Source organism: Saccostrea echinata, unplaced genomic scaffold (assembly GCF_033153115.1).
Source record: "Saccostrea echinata isolate AGI-Se365-2 ecotype Australia unplaced genomic scaffold, CSIRO_AGI_Sech_v1 ptg000056l, whole genome shotgun sequence".
NCBI lineage: Eukaryota > Metazoa > Mollusca > Bivalvia > Ostreida > Ostreidae > Saccostrea > Saccostrea echinata.
Genome location: NW_026889805.1, coordinates 8,905,001 through 8,930,463, shown reverse-complemented (window position 1 = coordinate 8,930,463; position 25,463 = coordinate 8,905,001). Strand labels below are relative to the sequence as shown.

At 33.3% G+C, this 25,463-nt stretch overlaps 2 protein-coding genes across 2 annotated transcripts in view; one reads left to right on the top strand and one right to left on the bottom strand.

Moving 5' to 3' along the window:
• Positions 1-1,516: 1,516 nt before the first annotated feature.
• LOC133173710 (CTD small phosphatase-like protein) lies at positions 1,517-16,505 on the top strand. Its single transcript, XM_061308728.1, has 8 exons — positions 1,517-1,723; positions 7,391-7,545; positions 7,861-7,965; positions 8,306-8,362; positions 10,981-11,073; positions 11,415-11,513; positions 12,152-12,238; positions 13,003-16,505. The coding sequence occupies exons 1-8, from the start codon at positions 1,648-1,650 to the stop codon at positions 13,135-13,137; spliced, it is 807 nt and encodes a 268-aa protein (XP_061164712.1). The 5' UTR covers positions 1,517-1,647; the 3' UTR covers positions 13,138-16,505.
• A 2,350-nt stretch (positions 16,506-18,855) lies between these two features.
• Positions 18,856-25,463, bottom strand: part of LOC133173065 (uncharacterized) — a 16,352-nt gene continuing 9,744 nt past the window's right edge. The window contains exons 4-6 of the mRNA XM_061307979.1: positions 23,948-24,089; positions 19,826-20,119; positions 18,856-19,662 (exon numbers count right to left, since the gene is read on the bottom strand). Of these exons, the coding sequence (XP_061163963.1) occupies positions 19,477-19,662; positions 19,826-20,119; positions 23,948-24,089 (622 nt within the window). The 3' untranslated portion in view covers positions 18,856-19,476. The remainder of the gene's footprint in view (positions 19,663-19,825; positions 20,120-23,947; positions 24,090-25,463) is intronic.

The following is a 25,463-nucleotide window of genomic DNA, read 5'->3' as shown; positions in this document are numbered from 1 at the left end:
GGCAAAATATAGGCATTGGGAATTGGTGCTTACCTTTTTCCGTTGGTTTAGCCCCCCCCCCCCCCACTTTCAATTAATTTGCTTCCAACGCCGATGAATACAGTACTAATGAAGTAATTCATTTGTATGCATCTATGTATTTTTTCTTCATTCCTTTTTTTCTTTCTCTCTTCGTTTTCTGTACTTTTCTTTTGTTTGCTTCGTTTCTTTTCTTTTTGTCTTTCTTTTCATAGTTTTGCATGTACCCAAGTGTCTTAATTATTTCAAACTTTAAAGATATTTAAGGATACATGACAAAAAATGTTGATGCATGGACTGTATTTTTGACGGATTAGAAATGACATATAAATAACAAGCATTCTGAGAGTACTAGTCCCGTACCGGCAAGTGTAATCTGGTTCCGTTCCCGTTAAGAATTGAAAATGCCATAATTCCGTCAAAAATTAATGAAGCGGGACGAAATGCAAACTTGGTCTATAACTAATCAAGGTAAAGCCACATACCAAAAATCAGCTCAATATCTACAAGCGTTTAGAAGAAAATTGCGGAAAACCCGTAAAAATTGAAAAGGCCGTAATTCCGTCAAAAATCAATGAAGCGGAACGAAATGCAAACTTGATCTGTAACTCATCAAGATACACTCACGTACCAAAAATCAGCTCAATATCTGCAAGCGCTTAGGAAAAAAGTGCGGAAAACCAAGTGGGACAGACTGACAGTCAGACAGAAGGACAGACAGACAGACAGTCGGACGGACAGACAGACAGACAGACGGACGGACAGACTCAGAGGAAACCTGTAGTCCCCTCCGGTTTCACCGGTAGGGAACTAATAAATACCTGAAATATAAAGAAATCGTAATTAAGTTGTATTTGGTTTTGAAATATTTGCGCCTTAATTAGTGCCGTTTTATCTGTTTATGTAAATTAATCTATATAATTTTTTGCACACAGTTAACATTACTACAAAATCTTGTAAAATATTCACAATGATCCTGGCAAGCATTATTCAGGTTACCAATACGAATATAATCTATGTGATATATTGCTGATTTCTGGAAAAAAAAAGTTTTTGTCATTTATCCTTGAAAAAAATATCTGTATAGCGAAAATTTTCGGGAAAAAAAATGTTGAAATACAATAACACTAATTTTCATGTACTTTTGTATCCGCAATTGCACGCTTTTATTTGACTTTGAGTGACTGTATATAATGTGCATTTTGGCTACGATGGAATACGCCATGTGCACAATCGTTCGCGTGCAGTTTTACCTATGTATACATATGTTATCGAAAATCTGATTGGTTGTTTATGTAGAGCGGGTCATGGAGTTAGCAGTTTTAGCGGGAGTTAATGTTATCAACATAACATTAAAATTCATCATTAAAATACACTGTAACTTTATCTTTATAACAATACATAGAATTTTATGTATACCCCTAAGAAAAGGAAATAATTGAACATCGTTCAAATACACTTTGTTGTGTTTATGTGAAACTCATTAATATTCATGAATATGCATAAACATTGGAGCCCATGATGCTTAGACTGTACTTCCATGTTGAATTTTTAACAAGTTTATACTACTACGTTTAGCGCTTTAAAAAGTAAACACGACGTCGTTTAAGGGTATTTCGTGGTCACTTAATGGACACCTCGTCCATCATAACACAAGTAAATCGTGATGAAGAGCAGCTCAATACATTTCCTCCATCGGAAAAAGGTAAGTTTCAGCTCTTCTCTCCAGTCGGACGTTTTCTGTGGCGGAGCACCTGTGCCTCCGCCTGTACAATGTAGTTGATGCATGAAGATTATGGTATATTGCAATGTTCAGACGAAGAAAACAATTTAAACTAATGTTTCTTATATTTGAATTTAGTTACAAATTGATATTTAATCAAGAATGGAAGTTTTTGGTATTGTTTATATTTTAAAAGGGTGAAGGTCACTGTTATGACCGACATGTTTACCATTAAGTTTTTGGCAACTCGGAGGTTATTGGCCACCGTTAGTTCTTGAATCTCTTGGTTTTGAATTTTACTTTTTTAATGGTTTACATGCATATTCCTTAAAAATGTGACTTTCGTTTTTAACAAGAGGTGCCGTTGACGTCGAACAAGTGCCCCGTTAATCTATTTTTAACATGACCCATATATATTGTAAACACAAAGAGGATTGCTTGACGATCGTCTAAGTGAAATTAGGTCAAAGTTCTGGAGACATAAAATGTTACCATCATATTTTGTTAGCTTGGATAAGAGTAAATTCAATGGATACAAATATATTATCGTAAGACAGTTTCTACCGATGAATGAAATGTTTATAGGCGTATTGAAGTAATAAAATCGACATATATGTTAATTATGCCTATATGTCTTTTTTTTTTATATAAGACTGAATAATTTTAATGTTAATGGAGGTTTTACAATATAGGTATAGCTACTCAATTTTTATAGTGAAGGCATTAATATTGTCAGGTTTCTTTAAGTATAAATTTATATATCTTGACAACATGATATGAATGCTGGCATACAATGCAAGTTTGTGGAAAGAACATTTTTTTCTCCGCATCACATTTAATTGTGAAACGTTTACTACAATTTTTAAATGTTTAAATGAACAGCAATAAAAGAAATGGTTCTTTTTAATTGATAGAGTACATATTGTCCGATTTTCCCCCTTTACACTTGTAATCGTTTCACCCTTTATCTCATTCATTAACAAGAAGATGTGTAAAAAATAAAAATTGAGATAGAAAATCTTGTATGTAGTTTGATCATCATGGCCAGCTATCAGGATATCTAGTGGTAGTAATAATAATACTTATCAAAGAGCTTTAAATAGGATGTTCAAGTAATGGACATCTGATAATTACCGGCCGCCAGGAGGCGGTCGGTTATTTGATATGAAAGTTTGAAGTAGTCGTGCGTTTCTGCGGAGTTAAAAAAAAAATAAAAGTATTTAACATTCATATACAATATTAATAAAGAGTATCTAACTGTTCAACAAAATAATTATAAAATTAAAATTAAATAAATGATTGGGTAAATGTTTTATCTGATCAAATCCTGATTGACGACCTCTGATAACTGCGGAGAATATTAGCACACGTGTTGGCATTATCTAAAGCAAAGACCGAGATATGTAAATATATATAATCAATATTACTTTTTCTATTTAAAGAGGAATAATTGTATTTGCTTTGAAATGACATATATACATTTCCTTTGGGATTTTCAAAAAGAATAAGATAAAATTTTAATTTCTTAAACGACAGAATATTGCAAGATTTTTTGCTCCAGCAGACGATGATAAAGCGCGTTTTACAATGTGCCAAGCATTTTCCCGCCACAACTCAATACGTAAACAAAGAAAATGCGTGGCGGATCTAGAGGGGGTTGTGGGGGTTTCAACGCCCTCCTTTGGATTTGCTTAAGAGAGAGAGAGAGTCCCAAATATTTGTGAAGAAAATTAAGTTGTTGTTGAAAAATAAAATCCGCGCCTGCGATGTCGCATGCACGTTTTATTTCACCGGGATAGATTAACAGATTAATATCAGATAAATTTTTAACAGATCACACATTTCAGTTTGTTGCCCCATAGAAGGAAAATTGGTTTGCGGCCGATTTTTGACGCTTGCGTCAATATGTTTCTTGTGTGAACTGATTCACATGTTTCACATTTACAGATTGTTCAGCTCTTTGTATATGATATTGTATCAGTTTATAATTTAATAAAACTAAATTTAATGCTTTACAGCATTTAAATTTACCTGATAAATTCATGAAGCAAGTTTAAACAGACATTAAAATACATTACATTATTTTAATAGATACCTGGCCTTTTCTTAATCTGTTTACAACCTATGACATATTCCAGAGCATTCAGGTATACATTGGAAAGCAGTCTGAGAGAGTCAAATTTCATTAAAGTCAGTTTTGTTGTACATGTATTTACATCAATACACCATAGCAAATTTAAGAACATCCTCTTAAGTTGCTTTATTGTTTTGGTAACAATTAATAGAAATTGAATTTAATGCCTCTACCATTTGAAGCTCTCTAAAGTCTCTTATGACAAATATTACTGGTCAATCCTCTCTTTCCCCCTTTCTCTCCTGATTTTCCATGTTGTAATAAAAAATAAATGATTTTTGAGCAGACTATAAGAACAGAAATTTTAAAAACATGTTAATATGCATATATTTATTAGTTTTTTTGAGATATGCATAAACTATATGCATTTATCGTATTAACAGAGTTGATGTTGCCCAACCTTTTGTTCATTTTTACTTTGAATTCACAGCTGTCAAGTAGATAGAACTAAATTTAGAACATAGAATTAAATTTCAATTACAGAAGCTAAATGGCCTTGATCAGAAAGTATCATGTTATGGTCTTTATCAGAACATTTGAATCTTGAAGAAAAAAAAAAGTTTTTGTTGACATTATGAAAAAATATAATTAAATCACCTCGATTTATCTTCAGATTAAATAACCCATTGGCTGGCATGAATGAAATATATTTCCAAATTTCTGTGAGAAAGGAGAATGTGGTTTACTATTACAATCTTTGTAAGATTTGTAAGGTGTAACAAAATTTACCTTTATTACTTGACTTGTATGTCATTTTCTGTTGGCACGTATGGGATGCTGCAGAGGAAAAAAAAGTATTGGTTTATGTTGTATTGGTTAATTTTAAATTACACAATTAAAAGTTAAAATTTAACTTAAGTGAGTAAGGATAAACCAAATAAAGAAATCAATGTGTGCACATGAACCTAAATCTAGGTAAAACACAGCACACTCAGATGAATTATATGTAGACATTTTTAGGCTCAGTTTGGCAAACAGTGTAAAAGTTTTACCAGTATTTACATATTACATTTTTACCTTGATTTAGAAATACATGTACATATAATGGGTGACAATTTGGCCAGCTTAAACGTGTTGTATGAAAAATGGTAAACATATTCTTCACTGGTATAAGGGGTGTGGTTTCTTGTGGGAAGGGGGAAGTGGGTCAGTGACATTAAGACTCCGATATTTATGATCATACTGTATTGTTTGGAAATGAATAGCGAGAATACAGAAGTGAAGTGATATTGTGGTATAGTTGTAGAGTACAACAACATAACAGCTTATCAACTTCATCATCTCCGTATAATGAGGAAGAAGTGTACTATAATGAATAGCTATTAGGCTACTGCAGGCCCTACCTGTAGTTCACTATCCTACAAGTTCACTATCCTACACATCATAGGGTGTTGGCAGTGTTCATGTGATTTTGGCAAAATATAATTATGGCCCCAGACAGCTGTTTCAGTGTGTGTACATATAGATTTGTACAGAAACACTTGTAAGTTGGCATTGTGCCTGGTATTAGAGAGGCTTCATTTCAGCTGATATATGTAAAGGATAAGAATTAATATAAAAATAAGGCACTCTAATCTGTTTACCTTATAAGCAATGCTTTCATTGCTTTGACATAACAATATTTTCAAGCTCAAATGAATTTCGCAGTGGTCAATAATGAATTATTCTTAGATGTTGGTGATAGTCCTATCAGTATAGATCTGTGCATGTGAAAAGTTCACCTTATGGAAAATACAGTTAAATACATTAAGATTAATAGTGTAATAGTTATTTGGTCACATTTATAAATGGATTTTGAAGTGCAGTTTGGCACAGTCTTGCTGTTTGATTGGCATTTGAAGTCATTTGATGGTTATTGGTTATGGTGGTTTAGGAGCTCTTCTCTGAGATTGGTGACAGTTCCCCAGCAACTATACACTTACAAGTTGTTATGTGATTGTGGAATGTGAAGAGGCAGCAAAATGGAAGAGACTTCTTAAAGATGCCAAATATTGGATGCTGGTCGGGAATTCTCAAGATTTGTAAAGCCTTGATGAAATGGTTTTCATCATCTTTGAAAGGTTAGCTGATGTCTGGAGTTAAAAAAGAGTTGATAATGCAAACATTTTAATTAAGGAATGTGTTCTTGAATAGTGCACATCTTCTCTGTAGGAAAGAAACACATTTTTAAAGTAGATTTAATGGAAAATGTAAACCAGTTTTTTGTTTTGTCTATGCATACTGAATTATTTGTGAGAAATTAGAATAGGTTCAGTATGGAAGATTGTATTTAAAATGCAAAGTTATGAACAGGTGCCCTTGGATTTCAGAAGCAAAGTGTGCATTTATTTAATGTTTAACAACGCTGCTGTTAGAGGGAAGTAGAATGTTCCAAGACGTTGCATAATGACCGTCTGATCAACATTCCTTCCCTGTGTATGGAATCATTTGGTCAGAAAATACACTCTAAGATTATTCAGTGTTTGTAAACACACATTGAACCCATCAATTGTTACTCATCCCTGTTTGTGCTTACATAATATTGCTCCATATGGTTGTAATAGTTGTTAAACAACTGTACCAGGCCACATATCTTTTAACCAACCATGTAATGCAAGTCTCACTTACTCAACTACTACTTGGCACAATGTTTGCCTTATTTTGATGATTGATTGTTTTAAATCCTTGTGGCTTTTATAAGATCAATATTGGGTCAGTTCATGGTCATTCCAGTGATAAACTGTTGAACTGTAACAGTCTCAGACTCTTCCAACAGTCACTTTCATTTGGGTATTGTCAGAATGGGATGTTGAAAATGTTTGTTTGTTCATCTCTAAGCTCTACTTTATGGTGGGAATCTCTTATTCATATATAGGTAAATTATAACTGAAATGTTAAATCCCACTTTCATTTTGATTTTGCCTTGTTGAAATAAATAAAAGGTAAATATGAGCTGTGTTAGCTCATCATGATAATATGATAAGATATTACACATGTTCAGTTCTTATGTCTGGCCCAGTAAGCATATCCTTTCCAAATTTTACTACCTGGTAGAATGTCCAGGGAGATCTGTTTACCTGCAGATATTGACAAAATAAAGTTCTTATCGGAAAAGAAGATCGCCTCACACTGTAGCACTGCCTTTAAAGGAGGGTGATTTATTTTATGATGTTGATATTCAAAGGAGTCTTCCTGACTGTAAATCAATAAACAGATGAACCATGTTCATGCCATCAGATATTATTTCATTTTATTTCTTCCCATAGTCACTCCAAAATTCTTACACTTTCTTCAAGCTCTATTACTGGAAGAAAATTAAAATGTATTAGAATGTGATAGGAAGAAAAATAGTATCAATTTTAGAAATTTTCTTAAATAATTCAATAAACTTGGTCGCAAAACATCTTAAAAATAGGTCAAGATCATGTAATTTTGGGATTCTAGTAGCTAGAAGATAAAAAAGAAAGTTGTTTTATCAGAAATGTGCCTGAATCATTTGCATTACAAGACTATTAATTTCATGTTGTTTATTTTAGGCTCGTCGACGGAGTCCAGCACCAGCTCACTAAAGAAGCCTCGTAACCGTAACATTTTTAGTAACTTTTTATGCTGCTTTGGAAACACAAATAACAACAACACACAGACTACTAATTGTCAAATTCCTGTAGTGGAAGAAAATGGAAACCCAAGGGTAGGCATCAGACACAGTATAAAGACTCGATATTGTTGCTGTTTTATTAAAACAAGTTTTACAAAACTGAAGGATTTTTTGCACATCATAATTTGCAAGGGGAAAAAAAATGAAATGAAAATACTATCATTAATCAAATAAACATGTCTGGTGTAAAATGATATTGTTACATAACAGACCACTTTGTCTGTTTTGAGTCACTAGATTACAAAAGTTTGTACCTACAGAGATAATCATTGATTTTGTACATTGTGCCTTTTAGATTAAATTTCTAATACAAATCTCATATTACTTATGTTGTTCTCTGTGTTGTAGAGCCCTGCTGAAAAGTATCTTCTTCCAGCTGTCCTGAATAAGGACACAAATAAAAAATGTGCTGTGATTGATTTAGATGAAACTCTTGTCCATAGTTCATTCAAGGTGAGCTAGGAGGAAAAATGAATATTACCTGACAGTCAGATTTTCAGTATTATGTAATAGCACTTAAAATTCATTGTTAAAAATTCATCTAAGTGCATTTCAACACGATAAGTTGTACCTTATTATAGTAGTACATGACTGGTGTCTTGAGAAATCTGATGTGATTTAACTTGTTTACTTCACATACCATTATCTATCTCTATTGCATATATTTACAAATCTTATTCTAATAAGATCAATGAAACAGAAAATTGAATGTATAATAACCTGCTATTTCATTTTGTAATGTTCAATGCATTGATATTGTGTATTTGATTTTTCTTTTGAAATCTTTTTTCAGCCAATCAGCAATGCTGATTTTATAGTTCCAGTTGAAATAGAGGGAACAGTGCACCAGGTAAGCCAAGCAATGTTGAATCTCTGATCATATGAAATTTCACCACATCAAAAATCTTCTCATTGCAAGCAGTGATGAGTTACATCCCTTATACAAATCTTCTTTGTTGGAGGTAGTTAAGCTGCAAAAATTTTCTTATAAATTTGACAAAAACTGGCTTCCTGCCTAAGTATCAGCAGCTTTCTTATATTCAGCTCAGAGAGAGCACTAATATTCCCATAAACAGAATGAATGAGTTGAATAGTTTAGTGTATGGTTACTTAAACAACCCTATTTTCTGTAACCGTCTCTTTTTTTTTCTGACACGAAATTGTAATGGCGGCACACTTATTGGTTGGAAGAAGTCTGTGTTATTGCTATCTTGAAAATATCAGCAGGAATTAACATGGGTTCGAATCAAATGCATCTATTAAATGACCTCCGATGTTTTGAAATTGAATTTAATTACTTAATTATTTTTATGCTGTTTAAGACACTTAAATGCTATATGGATCTTGAAAACAATTGTAGATAATATGACATTGTCAATGAGCTTACTGTTTATACGTGCATCATGGACGTAAATAGATTTGGGTCAGACTAATATCGGTAAAAGAACAAGAAATGTCATCCAATCTTTTTAGCTCATCTGAGCTGAAAGCTCAAGTGAGCTTTTCTGATCACCCGTTGTCCGTCATTCGTCTGTCCTTCCGTCTGTAAACTCTTCACATTTTCAACTTTTTCTCAAGAACCACTGGGCCAATTTTAACCAAACTTGGTACAAAGTATCCTTGGGTGAATGGGAGTTTAAATTGTTAAAATAAAAGGCCAAGTTCCCTTACAAGGGGAGATAATCAAGAAAAGACAAAAATGGGGTGGGGTCATTAAAAAATCTTCTTCTCAAGAAACACTGGGCCAATGGGCCAAAAAAGCTGAAACTTATGTGGAAGCATCCTGGGATAGTGTAGATTTTAAATTATTCAAATCATGACCCCCGGGGGTAGGGCGGGGCCACAATAGGTATAACAAGTGGGAAATCTGGTAAAGAACAGCATGGCAAAAGTTACTCAGGTGAGCGATGTGGCCCATTGTGGCCTCTTGCTTTAAAAAAAATTATCAATAACATAGGCCTAGTGGGGGAAATATATCATTCATTTGTTTTATTTAATGTTACTAAGCATAAGCATTTAAGAAAATGATTATTTTCACAAAAATATGTTTGCCAAACCTCTTTTTTATATGCTTATGTTATAACATTCATGTCCATCCATCTGTCTGTCTGTTAGCTTTTTTGTGTCTGGCTCATAACTTTAATACTATAAGGCCTAGAATTATCAAACTTTGTCAGCTGATACTTCTCGGGTAGAAGGTGTGTTTACACATTAAAGTAGGTCGCTCTGAACTTTTATTAAGATGCCATGGCCAAATATGAAAAAAAAAGTCCTGTCCAGCTCATAACTAGAAAACTTTTAGACCTAGAATCATCAAACTTGTCCAATTAATGCATCTTAGATAAGTGTGTTGCACTCTACTTAAAGGTGACTGTGACCTTTAAATTAAGTGAAGTTAAAAAAAATGTAATGTTACAAGAGAAATTCCACTTCTCCCATGGGTGTAATTATCAAGCACTGGTCATGGAGAATTTTGATAGCAGAAAATTGCATGTCAAATTACTTATAAATTAATGTGTTTAGTGTGAGGAAATAACTGGTAGAGCATCTCTGATCAAGCAGGTGTTATCTATATCTCTTGGGAATGGGGCAAAAGGAATCAGCCTCTTAATTGCTTGTGTTGGATTAAATAGTTCTTGTTGGCTAACCTAACTTTCAAAATAAATTTGCTGTAAAGTAATTAACACTAATTTGATATTGTATTATATAATTAAAACTAATATGATATTGTATAATATAATTTTTTATTTTAATTTTTATATCTTAAAAAAATTACAGTGTCATTTCTCACTAAGATGACAATTTTATAGTCTAAAGAATAAAAGTAATCTGTTTTGATGTTTTATTAGGCTGTATTTTAATTTTTATATCTTTACAACAAATTGCAGAGTGTCATGTCTCACTAAGATGACAATTTTATAGTCTAAAGAATAAAGATAATTTATTTTGATGATTTATTAGGCTGTAGCAATATACAATAAACAAAGCTGCAGATGGGCATTTGTTAAGCTCTAATCATGATGGACGATCAAATTTTGATTAGGAATATATAGGAAAAATCTCCCTCTCAGGAACAGCAAATCCATAATTAGTCATATTTATATGGATACATCCTCAGATTCAAGTTTGTTCAAATGATGACCTGGGGTAGGGTGGGGCCACAATACCTCATCATAACTTTACAGAGAAATATATAGGGAAAAATCTGAAGAACAGAAGGGCAATAGTTATTCAGGTGAGCATTGTGGCTCATGGTCTCCTAGTTTTGATATTGTAAAGGAACACAAGAGATGATATTTTTCTGTCTGGAAATCCCCCGATATTTTAATCCAGTCTGCTTCTATTGTTCAAACAGAAAATATCTGTAGAAAAAAAGCTCTCATTTGAGACTTACAAAAAGAACCAGGTAATTTTTTTTAGAAAATTGAATTTGGGATATTTGAAGTTTACTTACGTTTGCTATTTCAGGTTTATGTTCTAAAGAGGCCTTATGTTGATGAATTCTTGAAAAAAATGGGCGAGATGTTTGAGTGTGTATTATTCACTGCTAGTTTAGCTAAGGTAAGGCACATTTTATGTATTATTCACTGCTAGTTTAGCTAAGGTAAGACACTTTTTGTGTATTATTCACTGCTAGTTTAGCTAAGGTAAGGCACTTTTGGACTTTATTTTTCACCGCTAGTTTAGCTAAGGTAAGGCACTTTTGGAATTTCTTTTTTATAAGGTCAGTATTTTGAGACAGTGTTCACAGATTTAAATTTGAAGCAGATACGGGAAATGCCAGAACTAAAAATTGCCAAAATTTATTTCATCAGAGAATGTGTCATTTACATGAGTAAAAATAAGATAACGATAGGAATGTGTAAAAACAGGTGCTTGTACGTGCTTTAATTGTGTTTCAGTATGCTGATCCTGTCGCAGACTTGTTAGATAAGTGGGGCGTCTTCAGGTCAAGGTTATTCAGGGAGTCTTGTGTCTTTCATCGAGGCAACTATGTCAAAGTAAGCAGTTTCTCAACAGCAGGCATCTAATGCATCCATTTTGTTTTATTTTACTTCATTATACATGAAAGTAAATTAGTAACCAAGTTTGGCTTATCATCCAGTGATAAAGAATGTATGAGCACAATGTTGATAAAGATTGTAATATCATTGTGATCTTAGTGTTATCAGCTTATGTTTATATTGATACATCATTCCATAGTGATCTGATACTGTACATGTTAAGATAAAGTTCATGTACTTATATATATAGAAATTTTACACACTTACATTGAATACCACTATCACAAAAAACAGGATTAAGTGACATAAGTGCAAAGTTTGGACTCTGCAAATAAATACCGGTACTAGGCATGTGGTAGTTAATGCCAGTTAAAATTTCCATTTACCATGGAAATGTCTTTATTGGTTTTCTGTTTACATAGAACATTATTTAAGAAAATGTTTCCACATGTATGATGTGGAAAATGTGTACATAGTGTGAAAATAGCTTGTACTCTTCATATACATGGCATTTCCTCAGTTTGAAACAACACAGCAGCTTTTCCAAAACTATTGCTTATTGCCTACTAGAATTTAAAGCCAAACTTTAATCTAGAGCCAGTAAATAATTCTCATTGGCTGTCAATATCTTTCAGGACCTTAGTCGACTAGGACGTGATTTGGCTCAAGTCATCATAATAGACAATTCGCCAGCTTCTTACATCTTCCACCCAGACAATGCTGTAAGTGCTCCCCTGTCATTTATATTAAAATCTGTACTTAAAGCACCCAGACTAAAATCATTTATCTTCTAATATTTACATTTCCAATGTCTTTGTCCGAGATAAAATTACAAATTGTAAAAAATACTTTATTTCTACATAAATCTACTGGTTCATCGATAGGCGTGGTTAAAAAAAATCACGTGCGGGGCGGGACAAATAGAGACAGAAGCGGGGCTATTAGCATGGGAATTTGCAGAATCAGGAGCATGTAAATATAAGGAATAACTGTCAGATTTTTTGGATTTATGACGATGATCAATCGATTGGCTTGCGTGATAATTTTATGCATAAACGCCTTAAAATTAGACAGTTATTCCTTAATTATATATTTATGTTATACATACATTTCATATTTATGATGGAAAAGTGAGGGGGGAGGGGGGCAGAGTCGTTTATATTTCGGGAGTGTTTTGTCAATTTTCACATTTTGAAAGTGCATTGTCTATCTTAAAATTATTAAAAATTAAATTTAAAATCTAACCACATTGTTTATATCTTATGGTACATCTATGAATAAAATATATCTATGAATAAAAATTCCAAATCTTTCATATATGAATGATTATTACTTTGAAATGATTGTTAATGATATGGAACAAAAACTTTGTTTACTAAATGAAATTTAATGTTCTGTATTTCAAATCTTTCATTTTATTTAAGTTATCAAAATTCTTCCGATATAGATTTAGGTAATTTCATGTGATTAGTCTATTCCTTTGTAGGTTGGAGTGCAGTCCTGGTTCGACGACATGACCGACACAGAGTTACTGGACTTGTTACCATTTTTTGAAGGATTATCAAATGTGGACAATGTTTATCAAGTGCTAAAAAATCAGAATCGACGGAACTCTTCATGATGCCAGTCTGCGGTAGAGCCCAGGTCAAACTTCTCTTTGACAGAGACTATAGTGCTTCACAGACACTGCTTCTGTCTGATTTTGTGTGATCCCAGATAGGACTTGAATCAATGTTCAAGAGGTCTTGGATTGTGTGGAATCAGGTGGCTATTGTTTGACCATGCTTGTCTGATGTTATGCAACTGTGACTTAAAATAGCAAACTATAGAGGAAAAATATTTTTGTTTAACAAACGAGTGTTACATACTGTATAGTAAAAGAATATTTTTTGTTCCTTTTTGTACGTGCAACGATCGCATAAACCAAAATTAAGAATTAACTGATTGTGTTGCAGTCTAATATTGTTAGGATTCTTATTTTTTAGAAATTTTTTTATTGTAATTGATTTTAAACAATTTTTAATAGGAAATCTTTACAGTCTGTTGCATCATTAATTTTTTTACGAACAGATGTTTTATTTTACAGATATTAGAATTTTATGTGATTTTAGAGCATTATGGGTGATAAAAAGGAAATAGTGTACAAATGACAACTCTTCATCATTACTAGGGGCTAGTTGATTAGTATGGTTATGTGTGTAACCTTTTTACAGAGAGGCTTGTAATAAACACAGCTGATCTGGTGAGGTCAGTATTTTAATAGATAGTAAGAAATTCTATCAAATATGGGATTATAGAGGGTGATAATTAGCAATATTACAGGGCATTGAGGTAAAAAACATGGTCTACCACAACAGATGTTTAAAAAAAGAAACCTATTCAGCATTTATGTCTTTTCTGATGTGTGGTTGTGACATTTATAATGAGCGGACTTTTTTTGTACCTCTCAATTTGGAATGTATCACTACACGTCCATTCAATAGTTTTGACATTGAACATGTTGAAGATTTTCTAAAATGCTTTCTCTTCTGCTGACCCAAGCAGATACATTTTTTTTTTTTTTTTTTGTAAATCATGATTGTAAAGACAAGATGTATTTGATCAGATTAAATATAAATAAGATTTTTTGGCATAGAAAGATACATCTCAATGGATGAATGTGATTAAGTTTGGTCAATGATTTCAGTGCCTTACTTCATCGTAGCGGTTTTTTAGTTTTTGCTTCAGAGTGTTAATTATTAGTGTTCTTTTATTCAACAAATTAGCTAGCAACAGGGCTCTTGTTGTGGCTTTTTAAATGTTTATCTCAAAGTTTTTTTGTTAATAACAAAGATTTCTATCAATTTTGTCATATTTTCTCAGGATTTTTGAAGTGCCCATTTGCAAAATTTTAATCACATTCTAATATTAATATAGACATCAATATGTTACCAAAAATAAATATTTTTGAATGCTAACCTATCAGAATGTAGGTGAACTATAGCTTAGAAAATACTTTTATGTCCTATTTCTGTTGTAGTGAAATGTTAAGAAATTCAAGTGAATGATTTTTGCAATTTACTTGTAAAATTGTTAACCCAATTTTTTTTTACCTCTCTAGTAAGTTTAGAAGCTATGACTGTAGATAAATATGCACAAATTGATTATCAGCACTGTTAAGCATTATTGTTAACTTTTTTTTCTCTTTGATAGTTTTAAATACCATGTCCAGATCTGGCAGCTATAAATGCTTTAAAGATGGTTTCTGGATTTCTTATTTTCATTCTTATGTTAATTATTTGAAATTCTGTTGAAGTTTCTCTTTTATAAAACAAAATACCTTCTTAGCAAGATTGCCAGTAAAGTTTTGGATTTACAGCCATGTCCTGTGCTGTATATCCTGCTAGCTTTGTTTCTGCCATCTGGGTAAAGGGCATTTAGACATTTTTATTCTACATTTTTCAGGTCAGGAATTTTACAAATCTGTGATATAATTTTGTGTTTCTTGTTTAAAGCTGTTAATTGGCGGTTCTTCCTTCTTTTTATTCTTTCAGATTTCTTGCACTTTTAATGCAAGGATTCTAATTTTCTTGCCTCTTGAATTGCTTTTATTGAAGGAAGGGCAATGACACTTTCAGCAGAAATTTTAGTAACCTAGATATTTTAAAAGAAAGAGGGTAGTTATATATTTTTTGTTTTGCTAGCTGAAGATAGGGCTGATTTTTTCACATCGTTCAAACTAGAAGTCATGTTAAAAGTGTTAGGATTGAGTTTCTTTGTGTAGAATTTCCCATTTTCAGAATAAAATACACCTACCATTAATAGCTGTTTTAAAGAACAGTACAATTCTGGACTTGCAACTCATTTTAAATCCAACTACAACTGATATTTTTTTTTTTACTTGATTGCAACTTCCTTGTATGCCCCCTCCCAGTTTCCAAACCTAAGCAATGCCCTGCCCTCCCACCGACAGTTGTCCTATTAATTAATGAGGGTTTAAGTATTTTGAAGCCAAGTGTGCATTCTTCAATGTGTTATGTTATCTATAAGAAGTATCTAAAAATGTCCTAAACATAAAAATATTTATCTACAGTGTAAATATGTATGCGAGTGTTTGATTATATAATATATATATATATCTATATACATGTATTGAAGTTACTCTATTTTCTTGTACATACAGAATGTCTCATTTATTCTGGTAGTAGTTTTTATCAAACAGGCATTTAAAATTTCTTGTATGCGAGTGCCTAAGTGATGAATAATATTCAGAAAGACTTGAAGAGTACCATTTATTTCTTTTCTAAGTCATTTAATGCAAATTAAAAATAAAATTGTATGCATCAATGATAATGTCAGCATGTTTCATGTATTTTTTGAGAGGGGGAACATGCCACCATCCAGGAGCTAAATCTGATGAACAAGGACTGCTACACTCAAGTACCATAGTATGTTCACAAAGAGTTCATACTGCAGTTAACACTATTCCTATTTTTAAAAATGGACAGACATTTCTTTGAAACAAGAATCATGGAAAATATTTCTGACTTTATGAATTGTGATTTTTTTTTTTTTGTGCTTGTGAGATTATCATTACTGCTTCTATTACTGATAGAGTAAGTATACTGTGTTTTTGGACTTCTTGATCTTGCACAGTTGTGAATTTTTTTACTTGAATCCAATGTTAGAACAGATATATAGGAATGATGAACATGTATTAAAATGTTAATTTTAATTTTCAGCTCCTAATTCAATAGGCACACCTGTATTGCATTTGACTCGATCACAGAACCATCTATTTCTATACTGATTATTTTCTTATTCTAGCACCTCTCTCTCTCTCTCTCTCTCTGATTGAATGTGTTAATATTCTTTGTTACCATGTAAATAGAAAAATAATTTTAGACTTTTATACTGTATTATATAAGTAAACTAACCCTCAGTGGTGTTGGGTCTAGTGTATCCAAATGAATGAAACAACAGAAAATGAATAAAACACATCTACTTTTACCAGGCTCTTTTTATTATTTTAAACTCTGCAACACTCACAAAGAGAATTACTGTCCTCGAAGAAAATCAAACTGAAAGGGAGATAACAATGGAACACCTACTTGTTCAAACATAGATCAACATGCAAAAATACTGTTCTGTTCAAAATACTTTTTCTAGCTCTGTCAAAAGAGATGAAAGAATGGAACTCTTATGATGTGCTTCATTGTTTTTAGCTCACCTGAGCTGAATGCTCTTATGAGCCTTTCTGATCACATTTTGCCTGGAGAAAACTCCAGGGCAAAAAACAACAGAATAATTTTTTGAAATTTTAACAAAGACAATATGGTCCAAAACTCACTTGGGAAACATAATGGTATCAAAGTTTCTGCAGAGGAGAGAGTCATTATAATCCCATATGACAACTCATTAAATGAACAGGGTGAATAGGTACATCCTTTCATCAAATATGTGTGAAGCATACCTGTGAAACATTTAAAACATAAAATCTATCCCCAATGACCAGATCTCATCCTGATTATGAGATTTGATGTCAACACGTTAAACATAAGCACGTTGCAAGAGATAGCTTCAAATGTTTCTCAATTGCAAATTTATTTCCCAAGCACAAACCTCATGCTTTTCCTCTTTTGTGATCTTGATCATACCTTTGTTTTGTACAAAGTACGAGTTTCTAATACTCTTCCTTAAAGTCATAACCAGAGAACCTTTTTTCATATTTTGTCTTAGTGTGGCCACGTGAACAAGTTTGGTTTCTATCTAAATGTTATGCTGGAATAGGACAAAACATCCATATCAAAATATATTGAAGTAGGTCAATTATTATAATCAATGATTAATGATTATAATGAAGCTGATGAGAAAAGTAGTCTTCTAAATACTAATTTTCTGTGTCTTAAAGATAGCAAATCCCTGTTTTATGTAATTAATTTTTTTAATTGAAAAAAAAATATAAAAGGTTAAGGTCAGGAGTTGGTCATTTAACTCTCTTGCATTTGTTAGGTATTGTACCCAGGAATAAATGAAAATTATTCACTGTTAATGTCACACGGTCATTAATATTTGTAATTGTTAATAGGTCTTGTGACAGTAAAGACAAATCCTAAAAAAAAAAAGCCTACCTCTCATATGTCAAAAAAAAAAAAAAGCCAGGGCATATTAAAGAAAAATTGAGAGACACTGGAATAGTCAAATCTGATGTTGGACATGTGATATTTCTCATAAACATTCATATGTACAACATGATCACAATATGATAGAAATTATTCTTAACAAATTCAATAAAAGGTACCCTCTTGGCACAACTGAAATCAACACTCCAGAGATTGAAATTTACACTGAATTGCATTTGTCTGACTTAGTGGAGTTCTTGAGACAACCTATGTTTTGTTGGATCTGAAGACCAAACCTTTGTCTTCTGCCAACAGCCTCAGGCATTAGATCTGACAAACCACAGGGGTGTGTTCCCCGAACGTCTACTGGACTAAACCAACATCTAATTATCACACTCAATTAAGGGGCCCTGTAAGGGGTACAGGTAGGATCTACAATCATTTATGAACTAGCTTTACCTGTATTTATTGAAGGAGGAATTCTACAGCAACAATAATGTTTGACATCTCTTCTGAAACATGGTTTCAGCATGGAAATATTGATAAAAGATATTGTTTTAACATGATTTTTTTTGCAGAGGAAATGTAAAAATCTTGAAGATTTTATGCATTAGTTGAAAAATGCTAAAAATAATGTGTTTTATTTTCATAAATAATTTTTTAGCAAAAATTAAAAAAAAACCTTATCTGATTTTTCTTGACATTTTCTATTAAATATTTATATTATCCATTTATTTAGGGCAAACTTTAAACTCTAAGGGATCTTATTTGCAATTAAAACAATCTTTTCATTTTCTCCTAAAAAAGCCCCCAAAATTTATAAAAATTGATTTAAACTAATATCGATCTTTCCATACTTAAGCCATATTTCAGAGGAGATGTCTTAAAGATCGGTTAAATAAAATTTCCGTGAACATGTAAGTAGCATTCTTTCTTAAACAGGAAAAAATCTATTGATCATATGTAACTTTAAATAAATTTTGCTATAGATACCTTTGTTTTAATATAGTTTTAATCATTTCAAAGCATTAATTTTAAATATTATAACAATAAATAATTTCAAAATCTTTGTAAGTTTGTATCATAAAACTCAATCACAATATACATGTAACTTATTTTGGTAAAAAATCTATCAAGAAGAGTAAGATACGATTATATTTGGAAAAAAAATCATTTTGAATTTTAAACCCCCCCCCCCCAACTTTAGATATTGCTTCCAAACAAAGAGGTAGCAATGGTTTAAACTGGGAGAAGGGGCAACCCCCCAGAGAAATCTAACAAGTAAAATTTAAATAATTAAAAAAAAAAACCTTGAAAATCCTATTTTGTGTGTTCGTGTGTGGGGAGGGGTGGACTTTTTCTGTTTGTAGAAAAATGCCCCCTCCCCCCTTTTCGTTCTATGGACCTGTAAATGCGATGTGAAAAAAGTTCTCCATGTTTAATATAGATTAAACAAAGCTTAAAATGTTAAAATGTGGTTTCAGTGATGCTTCAATTAAGTGCCAAGTGTTAGGTTAAAAAAAGTTATGCTTAATTGAAAATAATTTATAATAAATTGTTTATTACATGTACATGAAAAAATATTTAATTGTTTAGTGTCTTCAATTATAGCAAGTATTTAATCAATAAATCTATGCTTTAGTACACAGTTTTATCAGTAAATATTAAATTATTTGATTTTGACTACTTTGTTCAATCAAGGTAACACAGGTAAACTCTACCTGGACCCCTTAGAGGGCCTCTTAATTGAGTGTGATAATTAAATAGTTGTTTTAGCCAGTAGACGTTCGGGGAATAAACCAACACAGGCTGCTCTACAATCTATTGAATAAGTGAATAACACATTTCATAATCATAACTTATTCCCCCTGTTCAAGTCCAAATTTGATGAAAGGCTCTAGTAACTTCTCCAAATCTTCTACTTTTAGAAAGTTGTAAGGCTTGGTAAATATGAAAGAAGGCCTATCTTCATCAGTTTGCTTGAATCTGCCTTCCTTTAATTTAAGATGCTGAATATCTGTCATTCCAAGTTCTGCAATTGTAACCTGCAAGCAAAGATATCAGAATAAATAGAGAATATTCAATGTTTTGTAGTTGGATATGGAATTTATTTCACAAGTGGGACAGGACTTTTTATACTTTCATGAGTGCAAAGCATGAGTGAAAATTAAAAAAAAATCCTGTTTCACAAATAGGTGAAAAACTTACATATGTTTGTTGGACAACAATTCCAAACACTGAATTGCAATGTATTGACTCCCCAAAGTTAAACAAGAGCTCTCCACAGTGCTGCCCAATCAATTTTTCTGTAATCTGTAAGATGTCTTTATGAGAGTCTCTGTCTTGGGTGGAGGAGGAGGACACCTCAGCTGAATCAGGTTTATATCTTGTTTTATTACTTGGTGGTGATGAGCTATTTTCAGCTGAATCAGGTTTATATCTTGTTTTATTACTTGGTGGTGATGAGCTCTTTTCAGCTGGCAAAGGTTTATCTTTCTTCACCTATAAATCAAACTCAATTTAGATTTTAGGTCACCTGAGTCACTCAGGTGACCTATTGCTATCCGTTTTTGTCCGTCAGAGTGCGTCATGCGATGTGCGTTAACATTTGAACATTTTCAGCTTCTTCTCTAAAAATGCTCAACCAATTTCAACCAAATTTGGCATATAGCATCTATGGGTGAAGGGGAACATAAATTGTGAATTTCATGGTCCCTGCCCCCCTGGGGCCTGAGGAGTGGGGCTAAAACCACCAAAATTAATGCAATCTTTAAAAATCTTATTCTTTACTCCTGGACATCAAGCAGTCATACTGTTGGCATGATTGTATTAAGCATTAATCCCTCTACCAAAATTGTGAAATTCATGGCCCCAGGGTAAGGGGTTCTGGTGCTAGGGTGGGGCTATATACATCATATAGTGAAAGTGCATTATTTCTTTGAAAATCTTCTTCTCTGCTCCTGGGTATTAAATAAACTAACTAAGTACATAGTTATGAAGAGTAAGAGTGCCTCTTCTAAAATTGTGAATTTCATGGCCCCAGGGTCAGGGGTTCTGGTGTTAGGGCATGTCTCTATTGATTATATAGTGAAAATGCATTAATTCTTTGAAAATCTTCTTCTCTGTTCCTGGGTATTAAAAAAACAAACCAAGTATAAAGTTTTGATGAGCAAGAGTGCCTCTTCCAAAATTGTGAATTTCATGGCCCCAGGGTCAGGGGTTCTGATGTTAGGGCAGGGCTCTATTGATTATATAGTGAAAATGCATTAATTCTTTTAAAATCTTCTTCTCTGCTTCTGGGTATTAAATAAAGTAACAAAGTACATAGTTATGATGAGCAAGAGTGCCTCTTTCGAAATTGTGAATTTCATGGCCCCAGGGTCAGGGGTTCTGGTGTAAGGGGAGGGGGGATGGGGGTGGCTCTATTGACTATATAGTGAAAATGCATTAATACTTTGAAAATCTTCTTCTCTGCTCCTTGGTATCAAATAAAGTAACTAAGTACATAGTTATGATGAGCAAGAGTGCCTCTTTCGAAATTGTGAATTTCATGGCCCCAGGGTCAGGGGTTCTGGTGTAAGGGGAGGGGGGGGGGGTTGGCTCTATTGACTATATAGTGAAAAAGCATTAATTCTTTGAAAATCGTCTTCTCTGCTCCTGGATATTAAATAAACTAACTAAGAACATAGATATGATGAGCATGGCTGCCTTTTCAAAAATTGTTAATTTCATGGCCCCTGGTTCAGGGGTTTGGGGGGGGGGGGCTCTATTGATTATTTGCATTAATTCTTTCAAATTGAAAATCTTCTTCTCTACTCCTGGGTATTAAATAAACTAACTTAGTGCATAGTTATGATGAGCATGGTTGCTTCTTCCAAAATTGTGAATTTCATGGCCCCTGGGTCAGGGGTTCTGGTGTCAGGGTGGGGCTCAATTGATATATATATAGTGAAAATGCATTATTTCTTTGAAAATCTTCTCTCTCCTGGATTTTAAATAAACTAAGTACATAGTTATGATGAGCATGGCTGCCTCCTCAGAAATTGTGAATTTTGTGGCCCCTGGATGAAGGGTTCTGGTGTTAGGTCGGGGCTCTAATGATATATAAGGAAAATGCATAAATTCTTTCGAAATCTTCTTCTCTGCTCCTTGGTATTGTTCAAACAAAGGAAGTGCATGGTTAGGATAAGGAAGAATGCCTCTTTCAAAATTCATGGCCCCTGGGTCAGGGGTTCTTTTGAGGGGGGGGGGGGGCTCTATTGATTTTATAGTGAAAATGCATAAGTTCTTTCAAAATATTTTTTCTTCTACTGGTAATAAAGCAAAGAAAAAAGTGTATAGTTATGATGAGCAAAGTGCTTCTTCCAGAATTATTAGTTCATGGCCCCTGGGTAAGATTTTCTGGTGTAAAGGGGGAGGGGGGCTTTATTTATTTAATAACATAGTGAACATGCATTTCTTTGAAAATCTTGTATTCTTCTGGGCATATTCGAGGCAAACAGAGTAAAAGTTTTAATATGCAAGGGTATTTTTACCAGAATTTTGAACACCTGGATTATTTTGTCAAGTATTCCGGTCCTGGCCAGGGCTCTATGAAAATTGTATTCTGCTGAGCAAAGTTATTCCCCTTTGCCATTCACCTTTTATAATTAATCACTGTAAATAATGTATTTGAAAGGTTAATAGAATAAGAGAATTATGCAAGAATATTTATTGTATAATACAAAAAGTACTTTCATAGTTTTAATGAGCAGGTAGACTTGGAAATAATAGATGAATAAAAGTGAGGCAAAAATAACTTATCTTTTTTAATGTTCGTCAAAGGCCAAGAGAGACCAATGTGAGAAGTAATAATATGGGGTTAAAAATAGACATTTTGTTAATAGTCTGCATGGTAATAGTGATAAATGGGGGACAGATAGATTCTATACCAATTATTTTGTTGATGCTTATAATACTATTTATCTTGCTTTTGGGCAACAAAGCTTCATTTATCAGTGTATGGATCCTCTAAATTGTTGTATTGTACTCAGGTGACCGTTAAGGCCCTTGGGCCTCTTGTTAAAATATCTAGATGTCATGGAGATGGTGCCCATATCAAAGGGCCCAGCTTTTAGTGAAACACAAGCAAAATTTGGCAAAGGGAAAGAAAGACCACCAAAAGAAATTTACAAAAAGATCTGAACTTTAAGATAATCTTTTTTTTCAATGTTATTGCACACCCCTTACATAACTTACATTACTAGTCTTTGACTTTAGAGCTGGAAACTTAAGTTCAAGGTCACTGCACACCCTTTTCCATAGAACACTGAATGGGCGAAACATGAATAATATTTGGCCAAGGGGATAGAAAATATACACTGAACAAGGAATTTACACAATGCTCCATTCTGACCTTGATGAGTCAGAATGTTGGTTCAAGGTCATTGCACATCCTTTACAAAAGGACACTCCATGGTTGAAATATCAGTGATAGAGGGCCATGGGGAGAGAAAATAAAACTCAGACAAAAATTAACACAATCTTCTGTAATGACCTTGATCTCTGAAATAAAACAAAGTTCAAGGTCACTCCACACCCTTTTCCTAAGGACACTCTATAAGAGAGGTATGAAGAGGTATGAATGATACTGGACCAAGGGAAGAGAAAATATACCATTGACAAGGAATTAAAACAATGTTATGTTTTGACCTTAACCTTTGGGTTAGAAACTTGCTACAAGGTCACTGCACACACTCTACCCAAGCACATTCCATGTGTGTAACGTGAATGATATTATACCAAGTGAAAAGGAAATATGCCCCAGAAAAGGCATCTAAACAATCATGGACACTGCAAAACCTTTACCCAAGAACACTGAACCATCTAACTGACTGGTGCTAATCAATATATCCCACTTCTTTAAAAGTAGGCAGAAAAATGTAAACTTTCAGAAGATTTTGCATAATTTGGCATCTGCCATTCGAATTGGAAAGCCAACTACAGCTCTCCTTTTTGGGTTAAGATACCCGGCACATGCATATATTTAAATGGAATAAATTCATAATTTGCATTTTGAAATTTCAGAATGAGCTTGAGTCACCATCAAGACAACTTTTGTATCAATTAAGAGCTTCTAGCATTGTCTTAGGTCAAAAGATATTTTCATCTTTTCTTTAATTATCTATCGAATTCCCTTTACCAAAGAATGCTTTGTGCCAAGTGTGGTTGAAATTGGTGCAGTATCTCTTGAGAAGTCAAAAATGTGAAAAGTTGGCATAAAGATGACAGACTAAAGGTCAGAATGGCTCATCTTTTAGTTTAGCTGGTCTTAAAAAATGCAGTATTTACCTCACACACAGCAACCACATACTTCTCCAGTCTGGTGTCTTCCCCCTCTCTGATTCTGTGATGATAATAAATTATATCTGGGGAACCCTTCACTTCTGCTTCTCCAATTTCCAGTGTTTGGACATGTACATTGGGTTCAAAACTGAAATTTTTTAAAAGATTATTTTTAACAAAATCATAAACATAGGTAATCAAAGATTACGAAGCTCACCTCGACGAATGTTATCTTTAAGTAAGGCAAATTTCACGTCATATTTTTTTTACTTGGGAATGGACCTGCTCCAAAAACTTTAACCTGGTCACTCATCTGAAAAATCTAGGTCAAATCCAGCATCCAAAGCAAGTGTGGTAGTGTCCATCCCTAGATGCATCATCCATGGAAGTTTGGTCCAGGTAGGGCTTATAGTTACTTGGGAATGGACCTGCTCCAAAAACTTTAACCGGGACGCCGACGCTAACGCCTACGCCGGGGGTATAGCATAAGCTCATCTCGACTTCGTCGAGGTGGGCTAAAAATGTGATCCCAGTAACATGGTTACTTTAATTTAATATCTAGTCAGAAGTCTCCTTTAAGACTGTAGCTCTACTGGTCTTGTATGATGAATTTCATGAAGAATTTCATACTTTTCCTTCTAATGACCTTACCTTATTCAAATGACCTTGGATCATTTCTCTGGCAAACCCTTGGGTCATATGCAACCTGTGTACTTATTGTGAGCATATAATGCTTCTCCATTTCTTAGTTATCACTCAGTTGAAGTTTGTGAAGGACAGACAATTGTTGATTCATACATAACTGTATGGCCATAATTTCATTTGCAGGCAGTTTGGGTATTCAATTATTATAGGTATACATATACACAATAATACAGTAAGTTTCTAGATGCAAGAGATTTGTCATTTTTAAACTAGATGTATCCATAGGATGCAAGTGCCCCCCTCCCCCCCCCCCTTTCAAAATCTTACCAATTTACTTACTTTCAAATGTGAATAATCTGAGAAACTGTCCAAAAGGAAATTGTCTATTGTTAAAACTTCAATTTGTATACCAATATGAACATTGCAGCCCAAACCATTCTGAAGTAATTGCATGGAAACAAATTATCTATTTTTAGAAACAGAAGCCACACCCTTTGTACTGCCTGTGGCTCTAAACGCAATTCCAGTCGACCTCTTCATTAGATCAACCCAACATGCAAATTGGAGCTTCCAAATCCAAACAATTCTTAATTTATTGTGCAGAACCAAAATTCTATTTTAAGCCTCTTATCAGAAATATTCGGATATAGTCATGAAATTCCAAAAGTAGGTCACGGTGACCTTCTTTTTTATTGACATAATCAGAGGACCTAAGTGAGTCAACTGAGTCAAGTAACAAAGTCTGATGATTCTAGGTCCCTTACTATCCTAAGTATAAAATATTTAGATATAGCTGTGAAATTCCAAAAGTAGGTCATGGTGACCTACACTTTGGTTGACACATCTCGAGGACTCAAGATGTATCAACTGACTAAGT